The sequence below is a fragment of the Dipteris shenzhenensis genome, chromosome 4 (assembly GCF_047967505.1).
Source record: "Dipteris shenzhenensis isolate YYH24624 ecotype China chromosome 4, Dip_SZ_1.0, whole genome shotgun sequence".
In the NCBI taxonomy this organism is placed as follows: domain Eukaryota; kingdom Viridiplantae; phylum Streptophyta; class Polypodiopsida; order Gleicheniales; family Dipteridaceae; genus Dipteris; species Dipteris shenzhenensis.
The window spans coordinates 42,926,832-42,946,695 of NC_141599.1; the positions used below are offsets into that span (position 1 = coordinate 42,926,832).

At 46.8% G+C, this 19,864-nt stretch overlaps 1 protein-coding gene across 3 annotated transcripts in view; it reads left to right on the forward strand.

Annotated features, from left to right (window-relative positions):
* Window positions 1-233: 233 nt before the first annotated feature.
* Window positions 234-19,864, forward strand: part of LOC147902899 (transthyretin-like protein) — a 46,312-nt gene continuing 26,681 nt past the window's right edge. For all 3 annotated transcript variants that reach the window (XM_087374013.1, XM_087374011.1, XM_087374012.1), the window contains exons 1-3: window positions 234-534; window positions 4,028-4,116; window positions 4,334-4,391. In XM_087374013.1, coding sequence (XP_087230139.1) covers window positions 391-534; window positions 4,028-4,116; window positions 4,334-4,391 — 291 coding nt within the window. In that variant the 5' untranslated portion in view covers window positions 234-390. The remainder of the gene's footprint in view (window positions 535-4,027; window positions 4,117-4,333; window positions 4,392-19,864) is intronic.

Below are 19,864 nucleotides of genomic sequence, written 5' to 3' on the forward strand. Positions count from 1 at the left end.
CTTCTTCTTCTCTGTGGGTAGGCCACATGAATGAAATTCATCTTGTTTTTCTTTCTCCAGGTTCTAAGCTCCCAGAGTGAATGCCTTAGACGTCTTGCACCACACTGGAATAAATACAACTCAATTTAGAGTATAGAGAGACCAAAAATCTCCCTATGAAAGACCAAGAGTTTAAGCTCACTCATAAAGTGAAAAGACAAACCAATGGAAATTTGGTGTGACAAAAGGAGAGACCCTCAACTATAGGCACTCAGCTACTTTGCATAAAGTGAAAAGAAAGACAGTGGAGCTGGTACGATTGATTGCTTTGCAAACATATATAAACGGGTAGCTCGCGACAGGACCCAAGTCCAAAATCCAACTACGTTGCCAGCCTTTCTATCCAGCACCATGACTCAGTGCTACAATTTCAATGTGCAAGACTTCTTGGCTTGCTGTGGAAGTTCCAAATTTGCTGTGGAGATGGCTAACTTCAGTCCGTTCTCTAGCCTCTCCCAAGCCGTGGATCTGTCTCGCAGCATTTGGTGGAATAAGGTTCTCTTCTTCCAATGCCTGATTGCTTTGATGGCGGGTTACTTGTCTACATAGCTGAATTGGCCATCGTATTTATTGCATGACGAATTGGTTATCGACCAGAATCATAAAAAGACAAAATTCACCGGGGAGGGGCAACTCATCATCATCTAAAGGTAGAACAAAGCATGGTTATAAGGGTCAAATCGTTGTAGACAATCTAGCGACGATGGATACACCCCACGATAAATGTAGACAGTTTTGGTCTTTGTCAGATCGCTGGAGATTTTACGCCTTCTACGTTGTGCACTATCACACAGATATGTACAGAACGAGAGCTTTTGTACTCAATACAATGGGAGGTCAATATCAACTCTTATAGATCATTCATGGACGTCTTTTCTGTTCATCCCATGCAGCTTCTACCTGGTTGTAGCATCTTGCATTATTATGGAGAGGGGACGGTGCTGAATGATTTCAAACCTATCCATTGTTAATGAAATGATTTTGTCGAGTAGAAGACGTGCATCCCTGCAAACAAGCTATCAACCCACCTACAGGCCGCTGATGCTTATTCAGGTTGATATAATCACACGGAAACCTGCAGAAAGTTAGAAACCCGTTCCTTGATCCACACTCAAGAGTAGAAATCTAAAGCTTTTAAGCCCGTTGTAGAGTCATTGGCTCAGATTGATGACTAACTTTCACAAGAGAGTGCAAAATCATGTATAAATTTTAATAGGCCTTGTGGACACCCTAGAACTTATCGTGCATCAAGAACCTCAACGGGCAATCTTTGGCTACTGATTTATCTAATTCAAATCCAAACTTCTAATTTTAAAGTCAAATCACCATATTTACCTTAGAAGAATTGTGTCAATCGATATCTCAAGCTGGAATCTCACATTGGTTCACTCTTCAAGAACTACGCATTATTAATAAAGGAAGTTATCGCTATGCAACCTAGCACAAAGAGTATCGTAGAGTTTGATGCTTCATAGTCTGCATATTATGTGTCTTTTGAAGAGGCGGATGTTATTATTGGGGTATTCATGTCTCCCATAAGTCAGCTGACCCTGTCCCACATTTTGTGCATAGTTTCCTCCATTTTCTCAGGAGGAGGTCCTACTCATGCCTGTTAGTGGGAACATTAACAAGATGATCGATGTGTTGCCATAAAATAGTAGAATCGGGTGGAAGTGTGAACTTTAGCTCTTGGCTCCTTGACCAATCCTCAATGTTTGACATTCTGACAATATCATCGGGGTCCACATATCTAATCTCAGCAGCATTTGAAGTTGCCACCAGGAAACATTCCTCTGTCACTAGCTGACTCCTCTGACTCTGAGCTGGCTTCTTCTTTTTGCAATCTTTAAATGTCCTGGCTTATCGCAGTAGAAGCACTTCATCTCTTTCTTTCTCTTCTTCTTCTTGTTTTCATCTACAGACTGCTCCATTGTCAGATTTGGGCTTGCCTTTTTCAGTCTTACCCTTGCCCTTGCCTTTGCTCGTGTCCTGAGCTATCAGGTATTCGTACCGTCGTACTTCTTTTCCCGAGCTTTTTGCTCCAGAAACAATGGAGCTAGCTCCTCGAAAGTCAGTGGCGCTGCCCTATGCCCTGCAGTGATCGTAGTCACAAAACTACTATAGCTCCAGCAACAGCCTTGCCATCTTGGTCGAGCTTGTCCTTTGACCGCCTGCCGCCAGCTGATCCCGCACCACCTTCAGCTTGGTGATGCGTTCCTGTACCGATTTCGCTTCATCCATCCTCATGCCATACAGCTCTGTCTTAAGGTCCAAGTTTCTCGCCTCATTGTCGAGCTCACACATATCCCTCAATGTCATCCATTCCTCAAAAGAAGTGTTCGCCATCTCTATATGAGGCAGCACCATATCCGCTGTTGTCGTACCCACAATGATAGCCAAGGCTTTTGCCTCTCGGATCTGCCATGCTCTCACTAATATTGGGCCCGCTGGCGCTCACCACTGCTACCGAGGTTGATGTGGCTCGAGTAGTCACGGTGGCCTGAGGTATCAGCTCCGTCCTCGTTGCAATCCCCCACGACTCCCTCAACACTAAGTGGCTCCGAACCTTCATTTTCTACAACGGGTAGTTGGCCCACTTCCCAGAGAACTTCATCAGGGCTCTGATATCACGTTAGAAAATGAAATCACCAGAGGGTATCCGGCAACGGAAGACTGATAGATGGGCTTACATGTAGAAGTGTTTCACTATGGAATCGGGCGTCATCAACATGTGTATACTTCACAACCATTCATTTGTGTGCAGGCCAGCAAATAGACTGTGCATCAAGACAAATATAGAAGCAACATATATATATTGCCGGCTGTCCACAAACTGGACAAGATATAATACCAAAATGTTCTTCTACTAAAAGCCTGGCACCTCTAGATTTCTGAGTCTGCGTGCTCCACTGAGCTTATGTAGACTCTCTGTCCAAAGGATCGCTTCCACCTTACTGTCTGGATAGCAGCCCAGGTGGGCTGTCACTCTAGCTTTGTCTACAGCTTCTTCTGGGTCACCTTCTCGTCAAGAATGTAGGCCCAAGGCTGCCCCTTTGCTGCACCTGTCTGCTGTCCTGAGGGCTGCTCCCAGTGATTGATATGAGGCCAAGAGGCCTCCCTTTTATAGGGCTCTAGCCTCTCCAAAATATCCAACTCGTAGGGGGGGGGAATGGCCGACCCAAAGAGCCCCCCCCACCGACTTTTCTGCTCTGTGACTCTAGCCCTAGGTAAGGCACATATGTAGAGGGCTGCCTGGCCCAGCCTGTGGCCACGTAGCAGGCTGCCACTGGCCCTCTGCCGGGCTCCCCATCCCCGACCTGTTGCAAGGCCTATATGGGCCCCAAAACCTGCTGCAAAAAGTGCGCCTCCAGGCCCTGCTGGTTCTGCCTCTGATCAGGTCTCTTCCGGGCTCCAGAACAGGTCTGTACACAGCTGTACATCCTGCTGACATAATCCGTACCTTTGCTGATGTTATAGCCAGCTCATCGCTCTGTTTTCCGGCTGGAAACCCCGCACAGCTCTGGCCTGTCCAATCGTGGATGGCCATGTGGCCCTTCCATACCAGTTCTGTTCACCAAGGTGGCTTTCCTTTGCAAGGTATTCTCCTAGTCCTGCTGCCCACGTGGTAGCCTATGTGCTGCCCATGTGGCAGCCCATAATTCTGCTGTGTGCATCTTGCCCACATGGCAGTCTAGGTTCTGCCCATGTGGCAGCCATGTCACCCTATGGTCCACCGCCCCTTTGCACTCCTCATTTGGGGGCTCACAAATGGGGAGGTGACTAATCCTAATTCAACAGTGTGTCCTATGCATCAAGATTGAAGTAGATACTCCCAATGTGTTAAAGAATTGGTTCAATGAGAGAGAGAGAGAGAGAGAGAGAGAGAGAGAGAGAGATGTATCATGTGTCAACGTGAAGCCCGTAGTTGTGATTGCTGGGTGAAGCTTTCAAAATGTGATTTAAGAATGGGACATTTTATTTGAAACAGGTAGATATCCCTGGCTGGTTGGAAGCATTTGCTGCACATCCTCGCATTGGGGATGTAGAGGCTTTGAAAAGGAATGCAACAACTGCAGAGTATGGACATACTTATCTTTGAAATTGATAAACGCTATTTGAGGGTTTATAAAGACATTTTGGGCTTGGTGGTGTGATTGGCAATACCAAAGCTCTATGCTGCTGCAATTTTCCTTCACCCTTTGGGCGGGCTTAAATAACGTAATTGTTTATCAAGTTTGATTTCCTGAATGCCTTTATGTTCATCTCTTAGATCATTAACTATTCTGATTTGTAGGTGGAGTAAAGGGGAGCAATCAATGGCATTGAAGAGTGCAAATGATTTGACTGTGCAGGTTCAAATGCAACTCCTGAATCTTGAAATTTCAGAGTTTTGCTTTCAAGATATCTCTTCCCGTTAACATCTTTGTTTACTGCCAAATGTTTACTGTAGTAAAGCAGAAAGAAAGGAGGCAGGTCGAAATATTATGCTGACGGAATAGTCCAATGGGAGCATTAGTTAGGTGTGCACATTCATGCATCGCATGCGCTACTCATAGGGGCAGTCTTTATTTGTGGCTGGTATATGCTGAGGTAACAAGGCTAGTTTACATGCATAGCATGGTTTGCTGTAGGAACGAGTGTTGCATAGTGATGCCTCTGATTGTAATTCAGCAATCCAGTTATCACTAGCAAAGTATTGCATTAATATAGATTCGATGTTGCCATAGGGCCAAGTGTGGAGATAATGATTGGGACTGATGCTGTCGATTTGCTATATATTGTACATGTATTTCAAACCTCCATAAGCGCTCAAGTAGTGCTGTAGTGCTAGTGTGCCCCTCGCGTTGTGCCTTGCTGTCCTGCCAACAAGGGGACACAAACTCCGTAAGAGCTCTTTGGTAGGATTGATGACCTGCATGCACATATAACATGACAACTTTCTTACACCATGCAGACATTCCAGCCTTGCTACTTTCCAGTGCTTGTGTTATCTATTCGACAAAGAATCCAGGAAATACTAGAGCAAGCTCCAACAGGCTGTGCTGTACCTGAAGGGTCAATTTAATCCCGACTTTTTGGCAAGGGAAAAATATTTTCCTTAATGTGGGATTCAAAGTGCTCTCTTTCTGTTTTCTCAAATCTTTATTTTTCTTTCAGGATTCTTGAGTCGCTATAAATGGAGGCATTTTTTGTAATCTATCATGGCAGTCACAGCTCACATATTCCCATGCATTATACCAATTAGTATTTGATTTGATGAAATAATAGCTGAGTCTTATTTAACTTTGGTATCTAACACATGATTAACTTGACCTCAAGTTAGCCAATGCAACTACTCCTGAGGCTCGTTCAACACCTGCTAGGACTCAAACAGCTGGTTCAACCATATATGAGTTAGTTATTACCTTATGTGGTCATGTCTATGCCATTAGATGGTCTGGTCATGTTTTAGTGATAACTTTTTGGTGCATTGTTAGCAATCAATGCTTATTAGTGTATGTATCCTCATGTGCATATGGATTAATTGTGGTTAGTGGCTGATCTTACATTAGCATGTATGAAACCTAATGCTAATCCTATCAAGGCTGTATATATATTCATTGTGGATAACAATAATATAGTGTAGTTATACAATCCTTTCGGTGTGGTCTCTCGCTTCTTTCCAAGTTTTTGCCCAAGGTATCAGAGCTATGGATTCTGTGTTAAGCCAGGCAATCTCCAATTCTCCAGGACAAGATAAACAGGTACAAACACCATTGGTGCCTCTCCAAATCCTGTCAAAGAAACCCCGAATCGGAGGCAAAATCCACAACCAAAGAACTGTCAAAAGCCCCGGTTCAGAGCTTAAACAAAATAAAAAAATTATTAAAAAAAAAGTTTTTTTTCTGGCCTGACCAGATCTGGCCGACCAGATTGACCTGGTCGGTCAAATCTGACCAGGTCGGTCAACCTGTTGGTTGACCGACTTAAAGCCCCTTCCTATTTAAAAGGGGGGGGGCTAAGTATTCATTATCTTCACTCTTCCAGCTCCAGAGGTTCCTGCACACCCTGAGCCACTTCTGCCTCCTGGCTGCCTCCTCTGCTGCCTCAACTTCTGCCTCCTGGCTGCCTCCTCTGCTGTCCTCCTTTCTGCTCCAGATTTGCCCTCTTTTCTGCCCCAGATCTGCCCCTCCTTTCTGCTCCAGATCTGTCCCCCTTTCAGCTCCAGATCTGGCCTCTTTTCTGCTCCAGATCAGCCTTTCTTTCTGCTTCAGTTCTGCCCTCCTTTCTGCATCAGATCTGCTCCAATTTCCGCTCCAGATCTGCCTTCTTTTAGCTTCATATCTGTCCCAACTCCTGCTCCAAGATCTGCCCTCAACTTCTGCTCCAGATCTACCTCCAACTTCCGCTCCAGATTATGTTCTTTCTATTCCAAATCTGCAGCAACCCCTGCATCAGTTTGCTGTCTCAGATTTGGTTCAGTTCCAACTTGTGGAGCTAGTGCAGAAGTCCACTACAGTTGTCAGGACTGACGTTTGTTTCCTCCAGAGCTTCTCTCATATCTTCACTTGTACTGAGTTCCGTTTGTGATATATATATCTTCTTCAGCCATTAATTGTCTTCAATATTGTTTTATTTGTCTCCAAGTATTTTCTTTATATGGTATCAGAGCCAGGTGTGCCACCGACACCTGAGCCTTGATCTGGAAAGCTTGGAAGATAAATCATCACCTGAAGATGTCTTCTCCCTCTTCCCCGAAGCGATCTCAGCCTGAATCAACCTCTATTCAACCATCACCTTCGACATATGTCGAGAGAGAGTCTGCTAGGATTGAAGGTGATGAATACCTCTCCAAACTCTTTAAAGAATTTGCTGAATTCCAGAAATGGAAGGAACTTGAAGCAGGTACCCGCACACCTCGTGCCTCTACCTCTCCACGGTTCTCTCCAATACGTCAACAAGGACCTCTATTCAACTCAGAAGAAGCTGAGCAACATCTCAAGTTCGGTGCCAACGAAGAACAAGTATCCCCTGACGAAAGAGGACAGGCCGGCATGAGAACATTGGATTATTCGGCAGTGCCTATTCCACAAGAATCAGTGCAAGGTATGATGCCCTATTCCCTTAGTGCAACTCCTTCTGTTATGCAAGGCATAGGAACAAGTAATCACGAGGACACAGATCCATACATGCATGTGAACACTCGCAGACGAGAAAGGAGAAATGCGTCTGACAATGAGTTTGCTTTCGGTTCACATTCTTCCCTCCCTCCCATCCCTCTCATCTCTTCCGCTGCCATCTTTCCTCCAGTGGTTTCTCATCCTCCTCCTCCTCCCATACCACTGGATTCCTATAGTTTATTTCCCTCTATCTCTCCCGCTGCCTCTTTTTCACCTCTCATGTCTTATCCCGCCTCTCATATTCATCCCTCCCCCTCAGGACCTTTTCCAAATTCTTTTCTTTCTCTGGTGATGCCACCTCTCCCTTCTTCTCACTCTGCTACTATTCCAAATTCTCTTCTGCCTCCACCGGTTGCTTCTCCCTATCATTCTCTTTCTTCCCCTCACCCTGTCTCTGCAACAGCCAAACATGCTTTCACTGATATGACTCGTTTTAATGGGTCTAATTATACCACATGGTCAAATCTTATGCGCCATGTGCTTGATTCTCAAGACCTATGGGAACTCGTTCAAGGTACCGAATCGCCACCTGATCCTCATGTTTATCCTCCTCAGGTAGTTCGTTCGTGGCGACATCGTAATGCCACTGCCATTGTTGAAATTATGCAAGGTCTTTTACCTGAATTTCACTCTCAATTACAGCATTTTGATCTTGCCTCTGAGCGATGGACACATCTCACTGACCGCTATGCAGCTCGAGATCGTACTCGTCGCATCAATCTTGACCATGATCAACAACAATTCCAGATTCTTGCTGACGATGATCTCAAGGTTAAACTAGCAGATTACCGGCGGTTAGTTGCTGAATTTGCCACAACTGGTCCTCCCAAATCCGAGGATGACCAAGTTACTTTCTTTTTAAATAAACTTCCGCCCAAGTATTTCAGTTTTATGCAACAAATCATTTCTCAACCTTGTCTTCCTACTTTTTATGAGTTTGAATGTCAACTTTTGCGTTATGCTCGTCTTTACTCTCAGGTCCACCAAAAACATAGCATTCCTGCTTCAGAGGGGGCTCTTTTCTCCGGGATTCCAAAAGATCAACCTAGCTCCGGAAAGCCCTCTCCTACTCCTAACCCCTCTAGTAGTAAACCCGCCTGGCACTCCCTTCCCAAAAAGAATAGGTTTTGTCAGCATTGCCAGAGAGTTGGGCATATTGACGATGAATGTCGCTCCAAAGCCAAAGGCCTTCTTCCTCAGCCTCCCACCATGACTCCTCAACCACCCCGTTGGACTCCTCAGCTCCCTACCACGACTCCTCAACCACCCCGTTGGACTCCACAGCCCCCTACCACGACTCCTCAGCCACCTCGTTGGCGTCCTAGGGGTGGTCCTCCTCCTACTCCTTCGAACACTGGTCTCTGGAGACCCCAGGGCCATGTCACTAATCACTTCACTCCATCTCCTCCCTTTATAACTCCTGAAGGTCTTGTGGCAATAACTCTGTTGCTACTATTCATGGTGTTGGTTCAATAACTTTTGATACTGACAAAGGTCCCAATCTTGCTCAATTGGATCAAGTGTTTTATGTCCCCCAATTAGGGGTCACCAAAAACATGGTATCGATTATGAGGAAACCTTTGCCCCTACTGCTCGGTTAACTTCCTTTCGTCTTCTTCTCGCCCTAGCTGCTCATCACTACTGGACTATCTATCAAATGGATGTCAAGAGTGCCTTTCTCAATGGCTACCTTGATGAAGAAGTCTATGTGACTCCCCCACCAGGTTTTTCTCCTCTTGGCCATGAAAATAAGGTTTTCCGCCTCCGCAAAGCTCTTTATGGGCTTAAACAAGCACCTCGATCATGGTTCCACCGGATAGACACCTTCCTCAAAACTAATGGTTTTCATTCTACTCCCTTTGATCCAAATTTATGTATCCATCATTCGTCAGAGGGGGTCTGCTTTATTTTACTCTATGTCGATGATCTTTTGCTTTTAGGCTCCACTCCCACTACACTTCAGTACATTAAAACTCAACTCAGCATCACTTTTGAAATGACTGATCTCGGTCGGCTCTCCTATTTCTTAGGTATGGAAGTTGTACAACATTCTGGTGGTATTTTTGTTTCTCAACAGAAATATGCTCTTCAACTCCTTGATCAAATCATTCCTCATGAGCCTAAGCTGGCTGCCACTCCCTTAGATCCCACCGTAAAGCTCTCAAAAGACTTGGAGTCTCCTCCCTTTGATGAACATCTCTATCGCCAGGTTGTTGGCAAACTCCTCTGGCTCCTTCACACTCGTCCTGATCTTGCTTACTCCGTCTCTATTCTCAGTCAGTATTTTAATGAACCCAAGCTCACTCATTGGCATGCATGTATTCGTATCTTGCGGTTCATTCGTGGTACTTACTCTTATGGTTTACATTTCAGACCAGGACTAACCCTACAGGGATACACTGATTCCGACTGGGCTGGTGACCCGGACAATCGTCGTTCTCATGGCGGCTATATTTTCTCGTTTGGCTCGGCACCTGTTTCTTGGTCTAGCCGTAAACAAGAGACTGTTGCTGGTTCTTCTACTGAGGCTGAATACCGGGCCTTGTATGATTGTACCACAGAGGCCATATATCTCCGACAGTTTTTGGCAGAGCTACACTTTCCTTGTACTGAACCCACGATCCTCTACGTCGACAACAAAAGTGCCATTGCTCTCGCAGGCAATCCCATTTTTTCCAACCGCACCAAACATGTCGGTGTTCACTTTCATTTTACTCGCGAGCAAGTGGAATTAGGTACTATTCGGTTGATCTATGTTCCAGCTGCCGATAATCATGCTGATATTCTTACCAAGCCGGTTAATCGCCCTACTCTTGAGCATCTCTGCCCACGGTTGGGGATTGGTTTACCTCCTTCTTTTTAGCAGTTTTTTTTTCTCTTTGTGTACTTAAGGAAGTGAACAAATCCCCTGCGAGGGCACTCCTTCAAGTCTTTCTTTTTTGTACCATCATCTGGGCATTTAGTGAAGATGAAAACCTACTTTGTAGGCATCTCCATCTAAATGAAAACCCTTTATTTATTTAAAAAAAAAAAAAAAAAAAAAGAGGCTGATGAAGATGATAGATCACTCATGGAACACCTCTTTGCTTCTCCTGTCTACATTGGACATTGAGAGGGGGTGTTAAGCCAGGCAATCTTCAATTCTCCAGGACAAGATAAATAGGTACAAACACCACTGGTGCCTCTCCAAATCCTGTCAAAGAAACCCCGAATCGGAGGCAAAATCCACAACCAAAGAACTGTCAAAAGCCCCGGTTCAGAGCTTAAACAAAATAAAAAAATTATTAAAAAAAAAGTTTTTTTTCTGGCCTGACCAGATCTGGCCGACCAGATTGACCTGGTCGGTCAAATCTGACCAGGTCGGTCAACCTGTTGGTTGACCGACTTAAAGCCCCTTCCTATTTTAAGGGGGGGGGGCTAGGTATTCATTATCTTCACTCTTCCAGCTCCAGAGGTTCCTGCACACCCTGAGCCACTTCTGCCTCCTGGCTGCCTCCTCTGCTGCCTCAACTTCTGCCTCCTGGCTGCCTCCTCTGCTGTCCTCCTTTCTGCTCCAGATTTGCTTTCTTTTCTGCCCCAGATCTGCCCCTCCTTTCTGCTCCAGATCTGTCCTCCTTTCTGCTCCAGATCTGTCCCCCTTTCAGCTCCAGATCTGCCCTCTTTTCTGCTCCAGATCAGCCTTTCTTTCTGCTTCAGTTCTGCCCTCCTTTCTGCATCAGATCTGCTCCAATTTCTGCCCCAGATCTGCCTTCTTTTAGCTTCAGATCTGTCCCAACTCCTGCTCCAAGATCTGCCCTCAACTTCTGCTCCAGATCTACCTCCAACTTCCGCTCCAGATTATGTTCTTTCTATTCCAAATCTGCAGCAACCCCTGCATCAGTTTGCTGTCTCAGATTTGGTTCAGTTCCAACTTGTGGAGCTAGTGCAGAAGTCCACTACAGTTGTCAGGACTGACGTTTGTTTCCTCCAGAGCTTCTCTCATATCTTCACTTGTACTGAGTTCCGTTTGTGATATATATATCTTCTTCAGCCATTAATTGTCTTCAATATTGTTTTATTTGTCTCCAAGTATTTTCTTTATATTCTGTACCTTAGATTCACGAATCAAAGAACGAATTGTGGCAGTGGTTGGTGTTCAAGCTTCAAGCATCTCACGATAGGTTCTTTGGTCAATTGTAAAGCAGAAATAGTCTTATTGGCGTTGAACAGTGCAGAGAACAGAACTTGGAGCTAATTAAAGACCTGGATGTATGGTCCAATGTCTACTATGGATGAGAATCTACATCATGAGTTGGCAAAGCTGGAGGGGCTGCAAATTACTCAATCTAGAGATTCAAGATGCAAAATATCTATAAAGGTAGAGAACTGGTAGAGAAAAATGTGAGACAGAGCAACAAGGCAGGCCTAGCCTCTTTAAGGCAAGAATTCGGGGCCCCAACGTGAACCTTCTTTTAGAAATAAGGGATTTCATATTGCTTGGTGAGAATATATAGACTAACCTCAATTGTCTTGCTGAATCGTACATAGTATTTGTGGCAGGGAGTTCAGCTAGAGAACCTCCCCAACTTTTGACATATTAATAGATCTCCTAATGCGCAATGAGTGAAGGGATGAGAATTTTGACAGCTAGAAGATGCAAAGATTTGGCCAAGCGTTGTTTGCTACAGACAGAGAAGTGGAACAATATATTTGCTCGAAGTGGAGGATTGGATGCAAAACTGACACATGGAAATTGTGCCAAGGATTGTTACAAGAAAAAGTTTGACTAATAGAAAGGTAGGCAAGGGTCAGTCCAATTATGCAGGTGAGAATCCAGAAAGTAAGAAATCCATGAAGTTCAAGGATCAGGTATACTTGCTCTTGCTTCAGTATCCCAATAACACATAGTATGTTGACAGTGGTGCATCAAGCCACATGATATAATATATGGATTGCTTTTCTTATCTGGGGATTATTGAATCCAGGAAAGACATTGAGCAAGTAGTTGGTGAAACTGTAACCTTCAAGCATCTCTAGGTATTCATCTCTTTCAGTACCTATTATAGTCTCATCAAGAAGAATCTCATTTTGTTGGTGAAGACTAGTGCAATCCACCACTTCCTCGTAGATGGTTGAAGATGATTCTCCTTTTGAAGCTCCATTTCCTTGATTGTCCCCCTAATCAACACCAAGGCAAAGACCAAACACCACTCCTTCCACCTCTCCTTCTGAGATGGACTCCTCGGAGGTGCCACTTGTCTCGTGATCGGATGACTCGGACTCTTAGCTCTCAGAAGTTGAAGTTTCCTCCTTTACCACCTTCTTGTGGCGACTCTTCCTATTCCCTCCTTGGAGAATAAGATCACATCTCACTTCTGTATTGCCTTCACTTGAAGGCCTTCCTAAGATCAATGGGTAAGCCCTAGCATCTGGTTTTGTAGGAATAACCTGAAATGTTGTAGGTACATAATTTTTTCTTTTTCAAAAAGAGACTTCTATTAAGTATTTAAGAAAAACCGTTAGAGCAAGCTCCATACAGGATACATCATGCAATGCACGAAAAGCTCAAGAGCCAAAAAGAAAGGATTGAGGCTGATAGTGCCATCTCAATGCGGTAGAAACCTCCGAGAAAAAGGGAGAACCCCTCCAAACTCGAAGAAATATAGTCCTTCTAGAAGAGGCTGCCCGTGAAGGGCCCTGCATACTAGCCCATATGGCTATCAAAGTGTGAACCGTGTCAGTCCAAATACCCGTGAACACCTGTGATGGGTGTATTTGGGTGCCATCCAAGGCCTCAGTACATCTGGCTCTCCAAATGTGCTAAGAGGAAATGCTAGCCAAAATCTCCCAAGAGGTGTCCACTAAAACATGAGAAGCTCTGAAGGGAGTAAGTGGTACATCCTACAGAGAGCAGGGCTCTATCACCTGCTGGCGGACCGAGAGTGCCCAAGAAGAAGGCTCACCCTCATAAAACACCTGGGGCCCGGTAAGGGATAACCATGCGACCGAGCTCCAAGTCATGAAGAAAGGGGAAGTGTGAAAGATTTTGAGTATCCGAGCAACCCCTTTCCAAACAGTCCTCGCCTGACTGTAGTCCCAAAGGCAATGTCGCATTGACTCCTTTGCAGAATGACGTCGAGGACAAGTGGGATCAGCCCCAAATCGTGATCTCCACAAGTTCACTGCAATCCCTCCATGAATAGAAAGCTAAAAGAAAAGAGTGATCTTTCTATTTCTGAGGGATTTCCAGAGCCTCCTCCAGAAATTTCTACGCAAATCTGCGGTGATGAAGAAGCTTTCCCAATGGGGGGCTCTGGAGGGAATCCAACCCCTACTGTTCAGCTGAAATCTCCTGGCATTACCAACCGTGAAACGAAAGAAGGGAATCCCCCTCTCTCGGTGCCCATGATCTATCCACTCCCACTCTCCTGGGTCCCACTGCAAGCACCTGATAGGTGCACCTCCATATAACCACAACCTCTAGGATCCCAAGGCCAAGAGCGGAGGGTCGAGGTCTAAGTACCACTGCAAGCCCGCTCCATGGTCCACAAAACCAGCAATCCTGACAGGCTGAAAGGCAACCTCAAGAAGAATGCCATCCTTGGATGTAGAAAGTAAACCTCCATCCCCAACATCAAAGACCAGTGCATCTTCCCCGAGACCTCGGAGAGCGATCACCTGTAAAGGAACTGATGTCCTCGAAAAAGCCCCCATCCAAGTGGTGGAAGTAATAGGCAACTCAACTATCCATTCCACCGGGATGGCTGCATCTATCTGCTGAATCCTGCGTGTTACCCCTCTGAGGTGACTCACGGACTGCAGTCTCTGATCCTCAGGTAGCTTGATAAAAGATTTCCAAGTGCCTACTATGTAGGCGGGGCCTCTCTCCCATTTAGACCACTGCATGTAATGGGAAGTGCCCAGTGGTCTGGCATGCTCGTCAAGAATACTATCATTCCAAACGATCGGCTGCCTATCAATCTCTTCGACGGTAGAAGGTGGAATCCTTCGAAGAGTGTTCCTGAAGCTCCCCCAAGCTTTCAGGATGGCAGTCATGAGAGGGGAGGCAAGAGATCTGAGAGGGGTGGAAGTGAAAATCCAGCGAGGGCTGTCCACCCAATCATCTCTCAAGGTTGGTGTGCAAGCCTGAATGCGTCCAAAAAAGAAATCCTTCCAAGGTTCCTGCCCAGGCATGAGTCCCCTCACCACCACCTTACAAAGCAATGCCCTGCACTGCAAGTCCGGGTCAATGACATTAAGGCCCCCTTCACATGTAGGGAGAATAATGGTCTCCCAGGTCACCCTTGCTGCAACATCTGCTGTGCCATCAAGTCCACTCCATAAAAAATTCCTAATTGGTCTGATGAGCTGAGTGATGCAATCCCTAGACCGGCACCAGCAAGAACACACAAACCAGGAGGTAGCCAAGAGAACCTGGTTCACTACCACAACTCTAGATGCAAGGTCGAGTTTGGCAGAGCTCTAGAAAAGGAGCTTTTTCCTTATACTTTCTAGTATTGGGGCAAACTGCTGTGCTGGAGAGATGTCCAATCCTACCTAGCATCCCAAATACCTGATAGGAACACCCCTCTGAATCCAGGAAAAACCAATGTCAACTCCCCAGCCTGAAGTGTCCTCATCACTGATCCAAAAGCCAAAGGATTTATGCCAGTTAATGTGTGCCCCTGCAGCTGAGCAAAAAATATCCAAGGCTGTCCGGAAAGAATCAAGTGACTGTGAAGAGGCCTCAATGAAAATAGCAGTGTCATCAGCCAACTCACAGTCAAGAAGCTCCTGCTCTTGTCTCAAGGGCAATCTCAGCCCAAAAAGCTCAGTCTGAGATCTAAGGAAGATACTCATAGCTTCTGCCACAAAAAGAAAGAGGAAGGGGGCTAAAGGGCATCCCTGACGAACTGATCTGGAAATCTGAAACATGTCACCCCTTACCCCTCCAATCAAAACCTGGCTGTGGGCTGATCTGTAAAGGGAGGCCACCCCTCTGATCCAAGCATCTAAAAATCCAAACCGTAGAAGAGTGCCCTCAAGAAAACCCCAATCTACTCTGTCATAGGCTTTCTCGAAGTCCAGGAGTAAAACTGCTAGCCTCTGCCCACTCTGCATAGCCCACTCTGTGGCTTCCCAAAAGAAAAAGATATTATAAAAAATGCTCCTGCCATGCACAAAGCCTGTTTGAGTATCATGGATGAGGTTTGGAAGAAGGGGCTGTAATTGAATGCTGATCGCCTTGGCAAGGATTTTGTAAAGAGTGCCCAAAAGTGTGATGGGTCTCCAATGGGATACAAAATTCCTGTTGCCACCTTTCGGGATAAGGTGAATGAGTCCCTTGGTTAGTGAGTCAGGCATCTCACCTGAGTCCCAAATGCCCTGCAGGGCTGAAGTAATATGATCACCTATCATATCCCAAAAGGCTATAAAAAAAGGAGTAAGACCATCGGAACCAGGACATTTGCCCTTATGAAGGGCAGAGAGAGCAGTCTTGAATTCTGTGTTGGTAAAGCGTGCATCAAGTGAGCATAACATCTCTGGGGTGACCAACACAGGTAAACTTTGCCAAACTTCATCTCTAGCCATCTCTCTGGCCTGTGAGTTCGGATTTGCGGAAAGTAGGGAGGTATAGAAAGCTGTCGCTAAGCGCATGATGGGACTGCAAAACGTCGTCAGAGTCAATAAGCTGCCTGACACTCTCTCTACTATGTCTGGGACCAAGTGTAGAGAAAAAGTGTTTATTGACTCTCCCTCCCATCTGTATCCAAAAGGACTCTCGTGCATGGAAGGCATACTCTGCTCTCTAATCAAGCAAGGTCTGCAAGTGAGCCCTTGCCGCAGCAAGGCGCTCTTGTATCCAAGCAACTGATGGTCGTTTCTGCTGCTCCCTTTGTAGGGCTGCCAACTGCCGGCGGATACCGATCTCTCGCCTGAGTACCTCACCTCGCCGAGCACTAGCAACGGAGTGATAAAAGTCGCTGATACTGGCAAGTGCTGTGGCCACATGTGAAGGACCAGCCACCCCCCTTGCATATGAGAAACCCAGATCTCCAACACTGCCTCTGTGAGAGTCTCATCCGTGTATAAGGCGTCGGGGATCGTGATACTGTGAGACCGTCCTCTCAGATGAGGCTCTGAGATGGACAAAATTACCAGAAAATGGTATGAAGTGGAAACACCAGGTGCAATGCAAACTGTCCCCCCTCTATCAAGAGCCCAGTCAGCCACATAGAGTCCGTCAATCCGAGCATGGATAGGCATCTGCACCCTACGGTTCGACCATGAAAACAAAAGTGACTGAGACTAAACAAGAAATGCATCATCTGACCAAACATCTCTGCCACTGACTCTAAACAAGAAGGCATCCCAGGCTGCTCTCTCAAGGGAGTGGATACCACCTTCTCTGCCCCCTTTCTTATCAGAAGGTGCCTCAACCATGTTGAAGTCACCTCCAACAATCCACGAATCCGCAATGTCAGCCCACGAGAGCACCTCTTTCCAAAACAAAACACGGTCCCCTCTATTGTTCGGAGCATAGAGGTTGAGGAAACCAACCTTACGTTTGTTAATTAGAAGTAAAACCCACTGGGCCTTGGAGGGGGTTATGGTACCGTGTCCAATGACGAGAGGGAGAATAGAGTCTGAAACTGAAATGCATGTACCTCCTCTGGTTCCCAAGGTAGGAAGCCAAAAAGTCCGGCCTGAGAACAGCTTACCTGACTTGGAGCAATCTCTGACATCCAGTTTGTGTTCCTGAAGAAAAAGAATGTCTAGGGAACCACCTGAAACACCTGGATGGAGCTAATTCCTGATCAGCTGTCTGCGACGGCAATGAGGGATGCTGCCCAATCCCTGTATATTCCAACTGGCTATCCTCATCGGCGGGAGGAAGTGGGTTGGAATACCTTACCCGACCTGGTGGCGGAAAAAGAAACCTCTACCGGAGCAGACCTGTCATACACACGAGGTCCAAGGGGAGGAAAGTCCACAGGTAAGAGAGAAGGATCTCTCAAGAGGGATGCTGATAACTGGCTCTCCAAAAGTAGAGGGTACAAAATCATCATTTGGGAGGCTAGAGAGGTCCTCCAAAGCGGAAAATGAGTTCGGCTGAGCTAGTCCTGGGGAGGGGGTATGAAGGATTCCTACCGAAGCAAGAAGAGAATGTAAAACCCCCTTCCCTCTGTCCAAAGAGGGAGGCACCTGTACTGGATCTTGATCAAAAAGTGATGTGGACGAGGTGCCAACAACCTGCGCTGCTGAGGAAGGTACAGCCTGATCCAAGGGTGGAGTGGAACAAGGCTCCTGAACAGTAGTCTCCTCCTAAGGCTCCAAGGGGGTAGCCTCCGAAGAGGTGGAGGAGTGAACTAAAGTAGACGGCCTAGCCGCGACCGGAACCCACTGTGGGCCAGAGGTGGTGCGGGGTGTCGAAGGGACTCGAGTAGCCCTAGGAGAGGGGGGAGCTCGTGTCTGAGGCCGTGTCTGTGGAGCGGTAGGTCTTGCTCCAGCTCTCTATCGTAAGCTAGTACGAGCTGGTTGCTTTGTGGGCCTCTTTTTCTTCTTTGGGCAATCTTTGGCGAAGTGCCCCGAGGATCTGCAAATCTTGCACTGGTCCTGCCGACCTGCAACCTCAAATCTCTGGCGGAAGAAAGACCCATCGGGTCGCTGTAGCATGATGTGGTCATCTGAAATATTGGGGTCCTAGACGATGACCCTAACCTTGGGTACCCGTCCATCCTGACCGCCTCAGCAGCCGAAGAGGGCTCGCCAGGGAGAGGGGGGGGATCTCTGCTACCACACCAAACCTCTCGCCAATAACTGAAAGAAGCCGGTGATAAACTGAGGGAAGACCAGGGAACTTGATGAAAACAGAAACTCCCTGCTTGTGCTCTTCAACTGGGTCAAATCCCAGTTGAAAAGGAAACAAAAAGATCCTCCTATAGCCTAGAAGTAGAAACCCGGCCTATAGCAGGTCTCTTGTGACGCCCGAGGAATCTAGGCACACCTGAAAGAAACCCCGTCCCAACAAACGAACATCCTTGAGGTGGGGGGCAAGGTCCTGAGGAAGCGCCGCCAGCATCCAATCTCTAGCTTGTGACCTGGAGGGGTGTGAGCCATGAATGCGTGCGAAGAGAGTCGTGGAACACTCATGCTCCAAATCCTTTTGCAACTGCTGCAGCTCGTCTTTTGAAAAAGTGACAGTTCTCGCAGCCGGTGTGAGCGGAGACGGATTGACTGAATGGGAACCCATACGGATTGACTGAATGGGAACCCATTCGTCAATCGAGGTGTGTTGGCTGATTCAAACACAAAAAAATAAAACTCCGTCCGCTTTCCTGAAACCCAGGAGACCCCTATAAGAGAATAGGGGTACTCCAGATGAAGGAGTGGATGAAGGAAGAAGGGAGAGAGAAGAAGAAACCAAGGGGAGTCAGCGGCAGCAAGGAGGAGGAGGGGAGAGGAGGGGAGGATAGAGGAGAGGAGGAGAGGGGGAGAAGAGGAGTAGAGGAGAGGGGAAGGAGAGAGGAGAGGAGAAGGGAGGAGAAGCAAGGAAGAGCAGGGGGGGAGAGGAGGGGATAGGCTGCAGCAGGGGGGGAGCAGCAGCAGGTGGGGGGGGGGAGCAGCAGGTTGCAGCGCCGGGGGGGGGGGAGCAGGCTGCAGCAGGTAGGAGGGAGGGGCAGTGCGCAGGGGAGAGGGCAGCGCGGGGGAAGGGGTCAGTGCAGGGGAGAGGGCAGCGTAGGTAGGAGGGGGCAGCGAGGAGGGAGCAGGATGAGCAGTAGGGAGCGGGGAGAGAAGCAGCTGCAGGGAGGAGGAGCAGCAGGAGGGAAGGGAGGGGGCAGCGAGGAGGGGAGCAGGACGAGCGGGGAGAGGAGAGCAGCAGTCGAGCAGGGAGAGGAGGGGAGCAGGAGGAGCGGGGAGCAGCAGCAGTTCCTGTAGGTACAGAAATTCTACACACATCCACTGCCAAATTTTTCACAACTCTAGAGTTTTCACTCTAGTATTATTAGCCAACTTAATGGGATAAGGAGAGTTAAGAGAAGATAACTTCAAATCAGCATCTTCCATTGTCTTTTCACTCATGACATTTATCGATGCATCCCCATCAATGTATGCATTAGAAATAGTCTAGCCATCTATGATAACATCAACAACAGGGACATCATCTCCCACATCTATGTCTACCTTTTGTGCCATAGGTGTCCCATTATCCTTTTTCTTCTTTTTCTTAGACTCCCTAGTGTTGGCCAATTTACTCCATTCCTTCCTAAGTTTTGGAGAGAGTGCCAAAAGCTCCCGAATGTGATTTGTACAGTCTTCTCTCTAAGGTCTATCAATAGATCATAACTAAGAGTCCCTTGTCCAAGAGGAAAATCAGATTGTCCAATCTTTCTTCGGGATGACTTTTTCTTCTTATGTTTCCGTTCTTTCTCTTCCTCCTCTTTCTCGTCACTCCTAGTTTTATGACTTCTTGTCATCAATGGCATCAAAGTTCCTTCCTCCTCTGAACATGTTCTTTCTAAGAGTACTACACTCTTGTCTTCTCTTTTTTTCAATTTTGGATATTCGGGACGATAGTGTCCCTTCTCTTGACATTCATAACAGGTAACATTGCTTTTATCCCTAGGCTTATCCTCAGTTCGTGGAGCCCTAGGTGGCTTGGCATTCACCAAGTGCAACTTCAA